Source organism: Fomitopsis serialis, assembly GCF_022376445.1.
Source record: "Fomitopsis serialis strain Sig1Antser10 chromosome Unknown B0H18scaffold_96, whole genome shotgun sequence".
In the NCBI taxonomy this organism is placed as follows: Eukaryota; Fungi; Basidiomycota; class Agaricomycetes; order Polyporales; family Fomitopsidaceae; genus Fomitopsis; species Fomitopsis serialis.
Genome location: NW_025955056.1, coordinates 1 through 17689, shown reverse-complemented (window position 1 = coordinate 17689; position 17689 = coordinate 1). Strand labels below are relative to the sequence as shown.

General features: G+C 53.8%; 5 protein-coding genes across 5 annotated transcripts; 1 reads left to right on the top strand and 4 right to left on the bottom strand.

Moving 5' to 3' along the window:
• Nucleotides 1-727: 727 nt before the first annotated feature.
• On the bottom strand, nt 728-958 carry B0H18DRAFT_817725 (uncharacterized protein; the record flags this gene model as incomplete). Its single annotated transcript, XM_048039262.1, has 1 exon — nt 728-958. A coding segment is annotated over one exon (231 nt), but the record flags the coding sequence as incomplete, so codon positions are not given.
• Nucleotides 959-1557: 599 nt separating this feature from the next.
• On the bottom strand, nt 1558-3994 carry B0H18DRAFT_1033131 (proline iminopeptidase). Its single transcript, XM_048030154.1, has 16 exons — nt 3761-3994; nt 3674-3708; nt 3599-3613; nt 3483-3544; nt 3390-3430; nt 3237-3342; nt 3118-3182; nt 3038-3061; nt 2936-2989; nt 2746-2871; nt 2618-2686; nt 2511-2550; nt 2398-2447; nt 2292-2343; nt 2207-2233; nt 1558-2149 (listed from the first exon to the last, which is right to left on the bottom strand). The coding sequence occupies exons 1-16, from the start codon at nt 3862-3864 to the stop codon at nt 2039-2041; spliced, it is 981 nt and encodes a 326-aa protein (XP_047888573.1). The 5' UTR covers nt 3865-3994; the 3' UTR covers nt 1558-2038.
• A 921-nt stretch (nt 3995-4915) lies between these two features.
• B0H18DRAFT_1123339 (maltose permease) lies at nt 4916-7302 on the top strand (the record flags this gene model as incomplete). The annotated part of the gene is made up of 14 exons (XM_048034677.1): nt 4916-5161; nt 5214-5386; nt 5453-5577; nt 5636-5731; nt 5793-5802; nt 5855-5920; nt 5972-6198; nt 6254-6313; nt 6364-6464; nt 6525-6683; nt 6745-6779; nt 6831-6956; nt 7013-7135; nt 7197-7302. The coding sequence occupies 14 exons, from the start codon at nt 4916-4918 to the stop codon at nt 7300-7302; spliced, it is 1653 nt and encodes a 550-aa protein (XP_047888572.1).
• A 353-nt stretch (nt 7303-7655) lies between these two features.
• B0H18DRAFT_1086958 (tripeptidyl peptidase A) lies at nt 7656-10155 on the bottom strand (the record flags this gene model as incomplete). The annotated part of the gene is made up of 13 exons (XM_048032118.1): nt 7656-7742; nt 7797-8077; nt 8198-8270; nt 8326-8401; nt 8452-8596; nt 8654-8701; nt 8753-8828; nt 8892-9013; nt 9064-9114; nt 9172-9346; nt 9373-9606; nt 9661-9865; nt 9941-10155. 13 exons carry the CDS (start codon nt 10153-10155, stop codon nt 7656-7658), a joined length of 1788 nt encoding a protein of 595 aa, XP_047888571.1.
• Nucleotides 10156-12845: 2690 nt separating this feature from the next.
• Nucleotides 12846-14039, bottom strand: B0H18DRAFT_883347 (uncharacterized protein; the record flags this gene model as incomplete). The annotated part of the gene is made up of 1 exon (XM_048040968.1): nt 12846-14039. One exon carries the CDS (start codon nt 14037-14039, stop codon nt 12846-12848), a length of 1194 nt encoding a protein of 397 aa, XP_047888570.1.
• Nucleotides 14040-17689: the final 3650 nt, after the last annotated feature.

The window sequence follows — 17689 nt, the reverse complement described above, 5'->3', positions numbered from 1 at the left end:
CATGGCGTCTTGGAGAGCCGGTAGTCTGTACTGAGCACCACGGGTCAGCTACCGTAATCAAAATTCTGCAACAACGACGGACTATTAATACTCACCTTCAAGCAAGAGAAAAGAGTTGAAGAAAAACCTGTGTTCTGTGCTTGTCGGCAATTGCTATGGGCGGGCGTGGGACTAATGAGAGCACATCACGGCAGCAGCGACTTGGCAGCAACTATGTAGCGGCGAGTGATGCAGGCAGCAGGAAAAGCCATTACACGATCTCGACTTCGTCGGGACGACGGCGTCAAATGATGCAGCCTATCTATTATATCTCGCTGAGTACGTCAATGTTGTACTTAAAGTCGTTCGTTGTTAGACCCTAGTCTTCCGCAGGCAGACCGCAATACAGCCTCCTCGATGGGGAGGACAGTTGTACAAGGGTTGAACCCCCTACAAATATTGCTTGTTTTGGAGTCGCAATAGCAAACTGTGGATACATAGATTGCAATCGCGCCTGTCGAGTTGTTGAGAAGCGACTACATCGAAGCCGCGTTGATTGGGATGATAACTGTCAAGATGGCAACGTCAAAGTGAAGTTTAACTGCATAGGTTGGGGTGTGACGCGGAAGGTCCAGCTGTGAGCAACGCCGAAGTCCTGTCGCACGGTCGTCAAGTAATACATGTATCTCGCGCAGTCATCAGCTAGAGCTCTGAGCCCCTCTGCGTTGCACGCATCGATGAACGGCTGGAGGTCGCGGAACTGATCTGGGATTCGTTTCCGCGGAAGATTCGTCCGTTCATGCAACACTCGCAGCTTCGGACAGATGTCCTTGTGAGGGGCCTTCGCATGTCTCCAGGCGTTCTTCAGACAATCCCGTGAGCAGTAGCACAGGACGCCGCACCCGGCGCATCGGGAAAAGGGTCCCCCTGCAGTGGCGAAGGTCTCGTTGCACTCGGGCGCGCAGCAGTGCCGCAGCTGGGCCGCCCAGCGGAAGCCTTCAAATTAGTCTCCCGTGGGCAGAGTAGACAATTCTTTCAACCTCCGCGCGCTCCGGATATTCTTGTCTGACATGAACTGGTGCAGCCGTGCTAGTAGTGTCCTTGCCGTCCCATTGCGCGATGACTGCCACGCCGGACACGAGCACACAGAGAGGGTCGCGTTGAGCTCCTCGAGCTCCTCCCTTGAGCGCGGCATGCTCAAGAAGGCCACGCACGCACTCAAGTATGCATGATTTGACTTACGGATGCCTTCGTAGCCCTCGAACCGAGGCGTGAAGAAAGGCAGGTCCATCGCGTAGACGTGGTTGTCGCCCCTCCCGTCCAAGACGTGAAGGCATCCGCAGAGGACTCGGGCACAGTGAGTCGGGCGTGCCGGGTCCCTCATACAAGCTGTGAACAGCCGTACGACTTCGTCTATTCTGCGAGTCGTCATGGTGTCTTGGAGAACTGGCAGTCTGTCCTGCGCGCCGTGCATCAACTACCGTGGTCAAAGCCGCGCAAGAACCATGTGTTACTCACCTTGCAGCAAGAGAGAAGAGCTGAGGAAATAAACTGCGCTTGCCGGGCATTGCTATAGGCGGGCGTGAGACCGATGGGAGTAAATCACTGCAGCAGCGATTAGTGGCATTGATGGAGTCCAAGTCAGTACACGACCTCGACTTAATCGTCGGGACGACGGCGTCAACAGAGCCTATTCGGGCAACCTTCCTGCCACTCTATTGACCTGACGTCCGCCATAACATTCACTGGAGAGATGAGCCCATGTGAGGCCGGCAAATATTGGGCTGAGACCGGCCAATGCAAATTGCCTGGAGCATTCCTCGCAGGTATCGTACCCATTGCGCGGCGTGTTGGCAGACAGCGCGCGGGAAAAATTGAAGTTTGACAACCGCTCAATGTCTGACCGTTGAACACGGCGATTTGAGAGGCGTTACGACCTGATGCATATCGTACAATTTGAACCGCATGCGTCCGAGTCCAGTGCTAACTTACTTTACATCCAAGCATGTATATCCAGCCTCCCCTTCTTCGCATCAACCTGCGTGAGCCCCGCTCCAGCTCAGAGATCAGCGAATTTGTCTGCTGCCTCGACGAGCAGCTTCGACGTCCCCGGCTCTCGCGCGGAGTGCCCCGCGTCGGGAACGATGTGCAGCGTGATCTCCGGCCAGACCTGCCAAACGGGATCAGTCATGCTCTGGAGAATTTTGAGTGGGGACGTGGGACGCACCTTCTTGAGATCATACGCCGTGGTTGCCTGTATGAGTGAGATCGATCTCAGAAGTGCACTCGGTGTGATATGGTGGTACACCTACCGGGCAGACCACGTCGTACCGGCCTTGCACGACGATGCAGGGGATGTGGCGGCTGGGCGGCGATGTTAGATTCTGTCATTCGTCAGAAGTCGATAGTAGTACGGACATCTTGTCAATCTCTTGCTTCTCCAGCAGCTGGCCGTCCCGCATGAAACCCTACCCAAGCACCGTCAATATGTAACGCCCACAGGCTACGAAGCAGAGAGTGCTGATACCCACATCATTGACGAAGTAATGGTTTTCGATCTTCGCAAACGCGCTACGGACAAAATCAGACCGAGCAACCTCTTAGGACCCAACAGAGTCGCAGGGACATCGACACTCACGTCGCCCACTTATCGTCCTCGACGTGCGCAAGCTGCGCTGGGTCGACATACAGCTTTGACGTCGCCATCCTGCACACTCCCGCAATCAGATTCACGTCCCCGTCGCAGGGAAGGACGAGGGGACGTACTCCCACTTGGACCACGCCTTCGCAGCGCGCAGACTCACCTCTTCGTCGGCGGAGTTGAGCTGCGCGTGGTACGCCGTGACCATGTCTTGACGCTCGGGCTCAGGGATGGGCGCGATGTATTCTTCCCTGCGTTGAGTCGGACATCAGGTCGACGGAGGAGATAGATGGATGCGAAGGATGGATGGCTTACCACGCGTCTGGGAAGAGATGGGAGGTGCCTTCTTGGTAGAAGAAGCGGAGCTCGCTGAAGGAATCAGAATAAACCCATATCCCAGAAAATGTCTCAGTTCACCTTTTGCGCAAGGTGAATATTCCGCTGCATAACAGAGCCGTTATTTCCTTGTTCATCGGCACTGGATAGCTTGGACATACCGAAGTACGAGCGACTTCACGCGATCAGGGTGACTCTCCGAGTAAGCCAGGGCCAAGGTCGATCCCTGTAAAGCGCATGAGACGGCATGACGGAGGTATAGGCATTCGCCAACACGCACCCACGATCCTCCAAAGACGTTCCACTTGTCGATCTTGAGCTGTTCGCGCACCTTTTCCATGTCCTTCACCAGGTCCCAGGTGGTGTTATCCTCGAGAGACGCGGTGCTGTCGGACGATGGGGCGGTGACTCAAACTGTTGTGAATGAACCTACGGTGTCGACTTTCCCGAGCCTCTTTGGTCGAAGAGTATGATCTGGGGTCCATGTCAGTAGTGAGTGACAAGAGGAACTGTGGGGCAGACATACCTTGTACTTCTCAGGGTTGAAGTAGGCACGATCTTTCGCATCTGTACCGTTTCCGGGACCACCTATAATGCGTCGTGAAATGCTGCATCTGTCTACTACGCTCAAAGGTAACTCGCCATGAAGGAAAACGACTTGGACAACATCGGATTAGTAGCAGCCACACTAGCGTCCCGCGACGTGGCGACGCGTACCTGGGTTGCCCTTCGGGTTGCCGCTCACTTCATAGCTGCACCCCACCTCTGAGTCCCGCGACGCACGTCAGTTGAAACAGAACGTACTAGAGCGTATGCAGGTCCGAGACCTTCAGCTTCCCCGTCTCGTATGGCTCGATGGGCGGGTACATCTTCGGCGCGCGTCGCGATCCCTCGAGGTTCTGGCTCATGTTGCGTTGAAGCGAGGGCAGTCTGGCTTGTGGTAGAGGGAGACGCACGGGTCTTGAGGAATGGATTGAGGCTGTGAGTCTCAGTGCGTCTGACCGAGAGCCTCTGCGGGTGAGGAGGACGGAGGAGGATCGTGAGATTGCGATCATACTGAGACGCCTTCCTTTCTGGGCGACGGCGGCTTGTGCGAGCGGCGACTCGATCGTCTGCCGATCTCGCTCCTTGCTCGCTCCCAATGACTCTTCGTGCCGTCCTTCGACGTGCAGTGCAAATGAGGATGGGCGAAAACAGACGTTCCAAGGGTTGCTGTGTCCCAGATGGGCAAGGCATGCGCACCTCAACCTCAAACACGACTACGACTGGAATGCATCTGGCTAGTCAAGATCTGCTGGTACGTCTATGAGCCGACCGGAGAGTCAGGCATTGGCACTGGCAGGTGTACGGGAATGTTGCCGTTCATGCAACTGGAAGGCCCAATCCGTCTCGCAAGGCTGTGCACTGTGCACATCCTGAGCAGAATGCGCCTTCGACTCGTCAACTCTACTCCTCGTGCAATGGAGAGCCTTACGATGGTCTGCTCTCAAATTCGGATGGTGAACGCAACTTGACAGAGCTGATGCACAGGAGCGAATCACAAGGGCGGAATGTGCGCTTCTGGAGGCCGTCGAGGCGCTACGCATGAGAAAAGACGGACGCGGGCTCACAATCTCCACCATGGACGGACGCGAGCCTGTCAGGTGGCCCTCTCGCCGCAGCGCGACTCGTCCGGAATGAATAGGCTGCATGTGCGTCCGGGCCTTGTGACGACGGCGACGTCCTCCAACACTGCGCCGTCCCCCGATATGCCTGTGGACGAGCCGGGTCTCTGCAGGAACCATCTTTCATACACCGTCACACGTCCGGCGTCCGCGCCCACTCTCGTCTCGCCTCCCCACACTCGAGCATAAGAGCCTCCGGGGACGGTTCCCACCCCGCGTCTCGACATACCTTCCCCGCGTTCGCAGGTGCCTACTGTCCCCGTCCCCGCACTCGCGCTCGCACGGCCAAGGTGAGATGGCGCACCCCGAGAAAGACGATCACGAGCCCGAGAAAGTCAACCATGGGCCCGAGCACGTCGAGGACGCGGCGAGCATTGACAAGGGAAAACCGCCGCCATACAGCAACCTGACAGCGCTCGCGCACGCTGCCGCGTCGGAGAAGGCGTACACGCCATTGCAGGCCGTCCGGGTGTACTGGCAGGCGACGCTTTGGTGTCTGTTCATGTGCATGGGCGCTCTGCTGTGGGGCTATGACTCTCAAGTGAGCACGCACAGCATAAGCATTTCGCAGGTTACTCACTCGTGCTGCGTAGGTTGGAGGCGGTCTGCTCAGTGTACCGTCTTTCCGTCGAGACTTCGGCTTTTACAGCGGAGGCGCAGGAGAATACATACTGGCGGCGCAATGGCAGAGCGCCTTCAACAGTGTCAGTTCCATTGGCGGCATGTTCGGTGGCCTGTCCCTGGGCTATGTCTCTGATAAGCTCGGGTGAGTGCTCTGGATTCTATGCCAGCAAATGTACGGTGCTCAATGCGCCCGGTACATAATGCACAGACGGAGAGGTGCAATGGGTGTTTGCTGCATTGTGTCCATCGTGGGAATCTTCATCCAATTCTTCACGTACCCGCACAAGAACGCGCAGCTCATCGTCGGGAAACTGGTCAACGGGTATGCCTTAGGTAAGCGCCCTCGCAGTTCCTGATCTACGCAAAACTGAGTCTAATGCACTCCGCCCAGGCATGTACGTCTCTGGGGCAAGCTCGTACTGCGCCGAGGTGTCTCCCCTGGCGCTGCGTGGTATCACGACGTCATCAGTGAACCTCTGGATCGTCCGTGAGTACTGCACTCTATCGCTGGCCCGGACCTCAGCTCACGCGGCCGTCCCTTTCCGCAGTCGGACAATTGTGAGTTCTACATAGCACACGGCGTCGAGCCACTCTGATGATCCCGGCAAAGGATGTCGAACGGTGTCATTGAAGGCACAGGTAGCTGGACGTCCTCGTACGCATACAGACTGCCCTTGTGAGTCCGTATTCTCTCACTTCATCACTTACTGACCCTACTTCGGTGCAGCGCCCTCCAATGGATCTTCCCGGTCATCCTGCTCATCGGCCTCCCCTTCGCGCCCGAGTCGCCGTGGTGGCTCGTGCGCAAGGGCCGGAAGGACGATGCGCGCGGGATCCTCGTGCGCCTCTCGGACGGCTCGTCGGACGTCGACCTGCAGCTCCGGCAGATCCAGGACACGATCGCGCTCGAGGACAGCTTCGCGGCGAACTCAACATACGCGGATTGCTTCAGAGGTGAGCTGGTGATGTAGTGTGTATTGAAGGTGGGCGGGAGGCTGATGAACGGCAGGGGTGAATGGCAGGCGGACGATGATTGCGTGCATGGTGTTCGTTTTGCAGCAGGCGGCAGGTGAGGATGTGGTTGGTTTGGGGCCGGAGCGATGACTGAGTGCATGATAGGCGTGGTCTTCGTCCTGGGCTACAGCACGTACTTCTTCGAGCTCGCCGGATTCCAGAACAACAATGCCTTCCGTCTCGGCGTCGGCGTGACTGGCATCGGTGTAAGTCCTTCGTACAGAATCTGCACGACTCGAAGTGACGCAACTCCGGTGGTCTGATAGGTCGCGGGCAACCTGATCAACTTCTACACGGTGAACAAGGTTGGCCGGCGGTTGATGTTTAACTGGACTATGTTCGCGAGCACGATCGTGCTCTTCCTCGTCGGCTTCCTCGCCATCCCGTCGAACAACCAGAGCGCGAAGTGGGCGATGGCGTCCTTCGTGCGTGCCCCATGCCCTCCTGTCATACCGCCGCGTATGCTGACGAATCACCATTGACTAGACGATCATCTACAACTTCATCTTCCAGCTCGGGTTGTGAGTGGATTGAATGAACGTATGCGGTGGGCATGGCTGACCACATGTCAGGGGCCCACTCGGGTACGTCATATTCGCCGAGGTCTCCTCCGCGAAGCTGCGCTCCAAGACAGTCGGCATCGGTATCCTCGTCAACTCGCTCTGCGGTATGGTCATGAACATCGTCATTCCCTACCTGTACGTCCTTTCCGTCGCTCTCTTCACGCACTTAGTCGTGATGTGCCTGCCAATAGGGTGACCCCGGACGAGGCGAACCTGGGCGGGAAGGTCGGCTTCATCTTTGGCGGGCTCTGCGCAATCGGCACGGCGTGGGGATACTTCTACATCCCCGAGACGAAGAACCGGACGGTCGACGAGTGAGTGCCCCTTTTTGCTGTGTCGTGTCATTTGTTGGGTGAGGGCTGACGTGATGTCCAGGCTGGACACGATGTTCGAGCGCAAGGTCGCGCCACGCAAGTTCGGCACGTACGTGATCGAGGAGGAGGATCTGCCCGTGCCTGCGCAGGAGATTGCAAGCTCATAACATGCGTCGCGGAGTGTATTGCCAGCGTCGCTGGGGCATGGAAAGTTGATGATGCAGATACACGATGTCCTTGGAAGTGATGAACGCTGTTGTAACGGACGTGACTGCGATGATTCATGTCTTGACGCTTAGTACTTGCGATTGTATCATTTAGGGATATACTGGTATTGTCTGCGCTTCGTAATACTTGCTATCGAGGGTGAATGACTAGGATGCGACTCGGCGCGTCTGATATTTCGCAGTGCTTGTGCTGATCATGAACTTTTCTAAATGCACGATGCAAGAAAATGAGACCTGAAGCTTTATATTTCAGCCATGTTCCCTAACTCGAAATGCCGCCAAGAAGGGCGGCGCTACCTTGCTCCACCCAGGACAAGTTCCTTCAGAACGCCAAAGTTGGGTGTGCCCCAGCCAGTGACAGGATCCCATCCTATGGTTGCCTAGTCACAATTCAATGAGTAAACCCTTCACTGACATCACACAATCAACCTCACGTTAAAGCCCTCTGTACCACACCCCGGGTTGTTACCGACAGTGATATCGTTGAACCCCGTTGTCGTCTGCGCGTTGAGCGAATAAATCAATGGATTGAGGAAGCCAAGTGGGAACTTCCCGCTGGCGATGCGCGCGTCATTGAGTAAGGACACGAATGCTGTGAACGTGGGCGTGGAGCAGGAGGTCCCGTCGACGAGGCCAGTTTCCGCGTCCCATACAATAGTGAAATTGACGCCCTCGGCAGAGACGTCAGGGTAGGCCTGTTGGATCGTCAGTGGAACTGCTTAGATGTTATGGAGAGAATGACACACTCGGCCAGACCTTCGGAGAGCGAGATATCAGTCTGTGTGCGAGCTATCCTATCATCACTGGCACCTCACTACTCACGCGTTATACAGACCCGCATACGTCCCTGGAGCCAGCTCGCCGAGGTACTTCGTCACCGCAGTGTCCTGGTAGGATGGTCGAGCGAACTAGACAGACGATTCAGCGCGTCCCCAAGACCAGTAACAGCAAAGCCTCACGCACGTAGTTGCTGAACCCACCGCCAGAGAACCACGCCGCAATCTCTGGCACCCCCGAAGTCGCTCCCACAGCCGTGACGCTGACAAGCATCTGTTAGTGCACACTGTGGCCAGCAGAATGGATTCTCACTAAGGGCAGCTAGCTGGGAATCCGGGTATGAACATCGTCACGTTGCGACCATCGTTGCTGTAGCACTCCTGGGTAGCCGGGTCCGGGTCGCCGTCGCCCACACCCGCGTCTCCGGAGCCGAACATAATCGAGATCCCTCGGGCACCTAAGAAATCTTGGGTCAGCGATCGTGTCCACATGGGGGTCAACGTCGCATACACACCAAGCTGCGCGAACTCTGCGCAGACGCGCTTCGCATAGCTGTACGGGACTGCAGAACCCTATGAAGTACAGTTACACCACCACTAGAAAAACATCGTACCGGTCTGCTCGTCGTCTTCGTAGCTGGTGGAGATCGACTGTGGCAGGTCCTCTGCAGAGAGCACGTATTCGAGCCACTACAAATGCGTCAGGTCCCAAGTTGAAAAACTTCGCACAAGTACCTAGGACCAGCCACTCGCCTGCATGTATGGCTCATTTGAGTCCGTAGGCTCGAGATCATCAGGGATGAAAGGCGGGCTCCCGCCAGTCGTGTAGAACGTTCCCGGCGTCGGGTACGTAAGGCTGAACGCATATTGTGTATCTGACCTCCCGGTTTAGTCGCAGATTTCACAGCGTCAATACATTTCCTACCCAAGTTCGCTTCAATCCCAGCATCAGCCGGTGTCTGGTTGTTAAGTCCACCTACGAATGTAATGATGGCTAAGTTACAGCAAAAGATCGACCACGGACTGCTCTCACCATTGATATAGACCACCGAGAACGTGCTGTTAGCAGCATATGGCACCTCCTCTCCCAAAAACTGATAGTAATCTGCGTAGTTCGCGTACTGCTCCAAGTAGCCCGTCACAGCGATCTTGTTCTCCCCGGGCACCTGCGGCGTGTACCCCGTCGCGTTGTACAGCTCCAGCAAGCACTCCGGGGTGATGGTTCCGTTGCAACTTGCGGCGACTTGCCCCCGGAAGCGCTGGGCACGGCGATCCTAGCGCCGTCTGACTGAGGGATAGCGGTGTTTGCGCGGAAGGAGCGGTAAGTGGTCCGCATCGGAGTGAAGCGGGAGAACATGGTGGTGGGCTGGACGACCTCGATGTGGTCGTGCAGGTACTCCGGAAGGCTGTACGACGTCGTGCGGACGAACGAATCGCCGCTGGCGGTGTGCGTCCACACATGGTAGGTCTAGGCGACATGTGAGCATTATCAGACATGCTTGAAGACGGAGCCATAGCTTACAGTGTCCAACATTGTCTCCGCCAACGAGACAGGCACCCTGACAGTGACCCAGTCGCCAGCGGGGGACCGCGACAACGCGTCACTCAAGAGACCATGCGACGCAAGCCACTCCTCGACCAACTGCACGCTCTCCGGACGAGGCGCGACGAGCGCCTCCACGTCTTCCTTCGACAAGTGTTCTCCGTACCTCTCACTCGACGGATCACTATATCACGCGACCAACATTCCAATCAGCACCTTCACTCGCGCATGCATGTCCAGTAGATAACTCGAGACGCACCTCACAGCGTACAGATGCTCCTCCAGCTCAGCGAACTTGGGCTGTGGCAGGCCGATGCGAAGCTCGATCGTGTGCGCGGGCGGCGCAGGGCGCAGGGCGTTCCAACCCCGGGGCGGGTGCACCGTCTCCTTCACCCTGTGCGTATACTCCGCAGGCGCCGCGGCAGCGAGCGCACCCAGTACGGCCCATAGCAAGGCGGACCGCAGCGACGGCATCGTGTTATTCGGAACTGGAGAGCCCGAGACGAGGATGAGCTATCGAGGTCAGAGGGGCTGGTCTGCGGATGGACCGTCGACTCTATTATGTAGGTGGACACCTGTATGGTGTCATCCTACAGACGGACACGGTAGGGTATTCACAGCGCTATGACACCCAAATACGCATGCAGTCTGCCAGGAACAGAGGGCGTGCATGACCTGCGGCGTAAGCGGAGGGAATGATTCGTCTATCTTTAATCAAGGGACATGTTGTGAGACGCACTGACTGAGGGATCGCAGGGATCGAGTTGCCTGCAGATGACACAGGTCAGCGTTCGCCGTGAGAATGGACAGTGCGCTGCTCACCTCGGATACGGTATAATCATCTTCAAGTGCTTTGTACCCCACAAGGAAATAGCGACCCCGCAGAGGGACCGATGCAGGAAGATATTATAAGGATACCGGTATAGCAATTGCCCTATAGAGCAACATCTGCAGCAGTATTCATGGACTTCTAACGCTCTCGACTGAGAAGAGACTCGGAGCAAGGAACAATTATGTCACGTAAGGGTACGTCACGAGATGCCACTGGCCGCAAACCAAGATACTTAGCGAGCGAATGCAGTAGTGTTCGGTGTATAACCCGATGTAAGAAACATGTTTTTTTTTTTTTTTTTTTTTTTTTTTGGAGGGCTTTTACAGACGCCGGCAACAGACAATTGGTCCGCCCCGGTCGCCCAGCTTGCGTACGGTGTTACCCGTAAGTGCAGTCCACGGAAAAAAATGCAATTTACGCACGGCTAAACAGCCAGTGTGGGACTAAGGCTCCAACCATTTCATGTATATACTGGGTATATACAGTTTTAACCATATACTGTATCCATGTATGTACCATGTCCAGGGTATATGGATATATACAATATAGTATACAGTATATGGTTAATTCCAAAGTATGGCAAGGCACATTAACACAAGGCTCTGAGCTAACCAGGAGGGGCTTTGGGCACTTACATCACTGCCTTCCATGAGCAGCTATCTTATCTCCAGCTTACCAAACAGATGAAGATTGGTGTGTTCAAGAGTGTGTAACCCTGCTGTCCTGCAGGTTACCATATATGGTACATTATGTAAGGTCCAACATCCATATGTGCAGTCTGGTCACCTTACTGAGTGTCATTGTGTCAATTGTTGATCACAGGTTATTTGTTGGTTTACAGAAGTTTTGTTGGGTTTGCAGTTTGTTTGTTGGTATGTGGGTTTGATCATGCATGCTGGTCAGGTTCAGGTCAATTGTCAGTGATGGCTTTGGCACTGACAGGTGGTCTTAGTTTATCCATTGAGAGTGGACTCGGATTCTCGGATTCTCATTTGTGTTGAACAAACATCTTGGTCATGGTCAGATGTGAACTGACTTGGAGACACTTGCTCCTGTGTGATCTCATGGGCTGTGCAGTTTGCAGGCCATGCTATGGTGGTCTTCTTGGTGGGAATGGCACATGAGGTATTGGGTTGAATTGCCTTGTCAGGATCCTGCAGATACAACAGAGATGTTGTTCAGTGTATTATTGAAATATTGTCAAGACTACTCACTGCATTCTTTTATTCTTTTTCTTTCCTTTTTCTTTTCCACTCACTTTATTGACTCATATATGACCTCAGTCTGGACTCCCAGTGAGCGGCAGGCATTCATAGGCTGCCCCCAGAGCCCTGCTCAGTATAGAGCCCCCAAGCAGGCCCATACAACTGTGAGAAACAAGCAGAACAGCATCTGACAAGTGCAAGTGTCCTGGGCATGGATGATGCCCAAAGGGCAATCACATCAGGAAAACTGAATGACAGGATTTTCTCGTGAAAGGCAAGATGTGAGACTCTCAATCATGGGCAAGATTGTTGCTCAGGAATGCTCCTTGGTGAGCACCTATCTCAGCAAAAAGCAACAGCGAGACTCCAGCTCAGGCCAATCAGCCGACAACCTATACCCGTGTTCCTGCTTGGTTCCCGCCCGCATTCATCATGCCTAGTTGCCATTGACAGTCTTGGACTGTGAGCCCATTTCACCTCTGATACTACATACAATTATTTCTAAAACTCTACTGTACCTCCCTGGTCACTTCTCGACAGCCTTGTTCCATGTCCATCACAAGCCAGCCACACTCAAGTCTCAAGTGGGTCTGCAAGAATGTGTGAGCACCCTTTGGTACGTTGCCGGTAGCGCTGGCTGAGCAACAGTCTCACGCTGTGAGACACTGGCTCAAATTGGATCATCTGTGAGCCAGAAAATCACAAGCAGCCATTGGCGAGATGCAACACTCATTTTGAGGGAATCACCTTTCCTGATGCACATGAGGTATGTACATTGAAAACCTCTGTATTTATACCCCTCCCCCTATCATTCTTGGTGAGGTACTATCATGGCCGAGCTTGCAAGCTTGAGCCTGTACCATAGTTACCATAGTTCTCATTCCATGCCCATTCAAGTTCTTGCTCACTCCATCAGTTCCATGTGACTGCAGCAACTACAATTGCCTGAGCCAACTCTGCCCATTACACTGGAGAGAATCGGAGAGGTCTAGGCACTATTCTGTACTAGCACATGAACCATATAAACCATATATATCCATATATATACTATATATATACTGTATACTGTATATATCCTCAATATTTGTATATGGATAGTAAATAGTTGGAGCCTTATGTGGGACTCATCAACCCGGATCTATATCAACGCGTAGGATCGGGGAACTACCCACTAAAAAACCTTTGCACTTCGTCCAATCATCCGGGAGCGCTAGTTCATCATAAATGACGGCGTTCCATGTGGCTAGGACTAGGTCGTGAGACAGCGCCTGTTTGCCGTATCGCTTTCTTGTGGCCTCAACGTCTATAGCAAGGCGGCTGTTCAGTACATAGGCGAGTTTGCATCGCACGTGCAGGGGACTGTGTTCCCAGCTTTCTTCATTTTGGTGGCCAATTACTCTGTCACAGCGTAGTTTCCATATGAGGTGAGTCGCCTCCGAGATCATAATTCGCCATAATCGAGTTGCACCCGGTCTGACTCTATTTCTTTCGTCTGTCCAGGTTTTCAGTCCTAGGGTGTGAACGTCTACAGTCGTCATGTCTGGCCATGGTAAGCCTTTTTTCAGCCATAGGCCGGTGATTATTTGCCATATTTCGCGTTGGCCTGTTGCTGTGCATTCGAACAGTATATGTGTTATTGATTCTGTCATTCCACAGAAGCTACATTGGGCGCGGTGCTCGAGGCCGGGGATTGCCAACCAGTAGCTTCCACATCGCAGCACCCCGTGGATGCATTTCCACAAGAATGTTGCGAAAGATCTGCTGAAGTCTTTATGTCTCGTGCTGAGCCATATTGTTTTGTTAGCCATAGTGTCTTCAGGTGTCCTGTTGCGGATGGTGTCAAGGTTCGTAGATGTAACTCGTCTTGGGGGCGTGTTCCTCCATGCTATGATCCCTTTGTATGCTAGCGCTTGAGTGAGAGCGGGGAGTTTTGCTCCTGTGATGTCAAACCTCGGGTGCTCAGTGAGCGTTGGGGGAGGGATGAGGGGGAAGAGATCCAGCGATCGGTTTGAGGAGGCGGATTGTCTCGCTTTATCAAGTGTTTTTCGGTCCTCCGGTCTGACTATCTTCCCTAGGGACGTGACGGCGCATCGTTGGCGAAGTCTGTTGAGAAGGACGCGTGTGTGCCTTGCCTGCGATACGTCTATCCAACCGTGGTCTTCCCATTCCGGCGATTTGGTTATAATCATGGATGTGAGTATGTCATTTGTGCTCAGGATGCGAAGTGGTGCGTCGAGCGGGGTCTGTGCTACTGCATGCAACGCGGCAATGATTTCTCCTGGTGCCGAACTGTGGGAGACGGGGTCTTTGGACACAGGCATCGATGCATTTCTGTGATCGTTTTCTCCGAAGAAAGCGATATATTTGCCGGGAGTCGCAGCTTCTCTTTCTCCGGCGTTGCTCTCTGGCAGGGCTCTGAAGATGTAGACAGGCGTGGACTCGCTAACTACTTCAAGTCCTGGGCGTTTACGGTGTGAAGGGGGATCGCGCATCGTGCTAGATTCCACGAAGACGCGGAAAGTTTCAGATATACCGCCTCTAGCGGTGATTGAGGGGTTGAAGGTGAGGGTGTCTCCTTCATTCGTGTTTGCGATATCGTTACGAAGAGACCGCCTCGTTGTTAAGGATAGGCCGTCTTTGTACTCTATGGAGAGCGGGTTCCACTTCGGTAAAATTTCGCTCAGTATGCGGAAAGCGGCTAGCCTACATTTCTCTGGGTGTCTGCATCCTGCTGCCCTTGAATTTGAGCATTCGGGGCAGTCACATAGGTCCTCCCCCCAGTTCTGTTTTTGTTGCGGCGGGGTCGATCCGCATGTTGATCGCGTGGAGTGCAAAAGGTCGGCAACGGTTATGACACCATGATTATCGCGTAGGCAATCGCTGACTTTCGTGTTGTTTAGTCGTCGTAGGGCCGTCGTTGCTCCAATGTGGTACCACGTTGGGAGTTGCTTCTTGAGCGAAGTGTCTACTTTCAGAGCCTCTAGGTGGGTTCCGTATTTCTTTGCCGTCGATAACATGGTCTTAATATATTGGGGCATGGAAGACTGTCCTCCGTGTGAGGGGCACCAGCTTTGAAGGAAAGTATTGATTTGCGCTTTCGGTCGGATCTCTCCTGCGTCTCTTGTGGCATATTTATTTATGATGGCGTCCATTGCAAAGGCCCAGGTAGGTCGATTCGGGCCCAGGTCTAGGTATCGTTTAAGCCACATTAGGTTTATCGCTTCGTTTCTTGATTCAATGTCCAGGAGACCGAGGCCGCCTTCTGTTATAGGTCTGTGCAGGGTTGCGAGGTTTATTTGTGGGACATTGTTGTTGCCCCACATGAAGGTACGGATTATTTTGGTCAGTTCTAACTCGATTGATTTAGGCATTCCTTGGACTACCGACAGGTATTGCGATATTCCTCCCGGTCCCATTTGGACTATATGACGTTTGCCGATCATGGACGGTCTGCATTTTCCCCATCTGTCGAGGAAGTTCTTTATTTTCGTGAGAGCCGGCGTCCATACGCTTACTTGGTCAACTTTGTTTCCTATCCATGCTCCTAGGACTCTAACCGGTTCGCCGTCAGCGGCGATCCGCACATGTTGAGGGATGTGGTCGGCGGACGGATCCTCTGGGTTTAGGAGACGTGTTCTTACTACTGCTTCTCGGTAAGTTTCAGATCCTACTGGTACTACTTCCGTTTTGCCGTTATTGAATTTTGCACGGGAGGCGTTACACCATGTCTCAAGGATTTGCCAGAGGTCTTCCCAGCGGTCCTGTTTTGATAAGAAGGTGGAGGTGTCGTCGGCAAACAGTTTTGTTATTAATTTGTTGGTGGCTCCAGGTATGCGGAAGCCCATTAGCGATGAGCGACGTAGGGCCACTGCCAGCGGTTCGATCGCGATGTCAAATAGGAGGCAGGAGAGAGGGTCACCCTGTCGGACGCCCCTTATTACACTGAAGAAGGAGCTAATTTCACCGTTCACAATAGCTTTCGTGCGTGCATGTTTGTATAGTGCCTTTATTTTGTTGATGAAGCGTTGCGGTAGATGGAAAGCTTCCAGCGTGCGCCAAAGGTATGTATGGTCGATTTTATCATACGCTTTTTCCTGATCAAGGGCTATGATGACTCCATCTTCTTCTAGGTTCTCGGCGTAGTCTACAAGGACGCGACAGGTTTGCGTTTGATCTTCAATGTGTCTTCCTGGTACAAAGCCGGCTTGGTCGGGGTGGATCAGCTTCTCGGCGACTTGCCCGAGGCGAGATGTGAGTATTCTCGTGTATATTTTGTAATCCGTGTTTAGGAGGGTGATGGGTCTGTAGTTGCTGATATCTCGGCGATCACCTTTTTTATAGAGCGGACATAACCATCCGTCGGCGAAGCCGCCGGCAGGATTCACTCCGAAGGACTCTATATCACCGAAAACAATTTGGAGGTATTCAAGGCTGTTGAACGCTTCTTCTCCGGCGTCGCGCATGAAGGTTGACCAGAACTCGTAGGGGATCCCGTCCAACCCTGTTGCTCTCCCTGATTGGGCGAGACGGAGTGCGTTTTTTATTTCATCTGTGTCGACGTCTGATGAGAGGGTCTCTAGGTCCGTGTAGTCGAGACTAGAGTCCAGGGAGTTGAGCACAGTTGAGATCGCGTGTTCTTGATTCATTCTGGAGAACCCGGGGGGGTCGAGATGTTGTATTTGCTCGTGGTAGGTCTTTGTTAGCTCCGCCATTTTGTCTGACCTAGTTTCATAGGAGGGAGGGTCCGATTGAGGCACTTGGAGGAGATACATAAGGTCCCTTGGTTTTCGTTCTCGGTTTATCGCGGACCAGTACTTGGTGACGCGTTCTGCATTGATTACGTACCGCGCTGTGGTAGTGAGTTTCGCCGTCTTGTGTCGCTTCCGTTCCAGCGCTAGTATTCGGTTATGTATGACTGCTGAGTCTGCTTGCATCGAGGCGGATACAGCGTATTCCGGGTGAGCTTCTATTTCCTTTAGGTGCATAGATAGGCGGTTAATCTCAGACCTTATCTTAGGAGACCGTTGACGCGACCGAAAAGAACACAAAAGCCACACAAAAACCCAACCGTGAGGTCGAGCAGTGGTATGCGAGGCCTCTGCGTCTATGAGATGTACGGGGGACTGTACAGTGGTCTAGGTAAGAAGGAGGAGGACGGACAAGACTCCGAACGACGTGGGAGAGCTTCGAAGATGTCGAAGACTGTTCGAAGACGAGGGCTAAGCCTCGAAGGTAGGAGGGAGGGTTTCGACAGACGTGTCGAACGAACGGTGACAAGGAAGGCGAGCGACGGCAGGAGAAGAAGTGTAGAGCCTCTCGGGGCAACTACGAGCTGGCGAACGTACTGGCGAACTGACTGACTGGCTTCGAACGTACTGACTGACTGGCGAACTTGCTGACTTTCGAACGTACTGACTGACTGACGAACCTCGCCGGTGCGAGGTGAGATTGAGAGGGTAAGGGGGTCTCTGAGATTCGAGGGGAACAAGTCCCAGAGTATATACAGGAAAATACGGTCCGAAGACCAAGAGAGCCAAGAGAAATAAGAAATGATGAATGAAAGTGATAAGGAAAGTAGCCAATCGGAGAATATCACAACGCTCGACCCGGACCTACTAACACATGAGAGAATCCAACTCGGTCTTCCGCAGGTTCCGCATAACGGGCGACCGTCCCCGAACGGCGAAGGTCATAACCGGATCCGGTGACAGTCCTCGAAGATATGAGACAGCTGCAGAAGTTCGCCTGACTTACACGAACATGCCGCACCTCGACCCAACTTCCGAAGCGTATGCTGCCCGCTACTATCGCCTCCTAGAGGTCCTCAAGACCGAGGGACTTGTCGAGCCGCGATACGATGCCAACAGTCCCGGAGAGTGGCTGGCTTGGCCCACGGAGTCCGTTGGATGATTGTACGTGCCTCCGAACTTTGACTGTCCTTCGAACCATCGCACCGACCTTCGAACAGCGA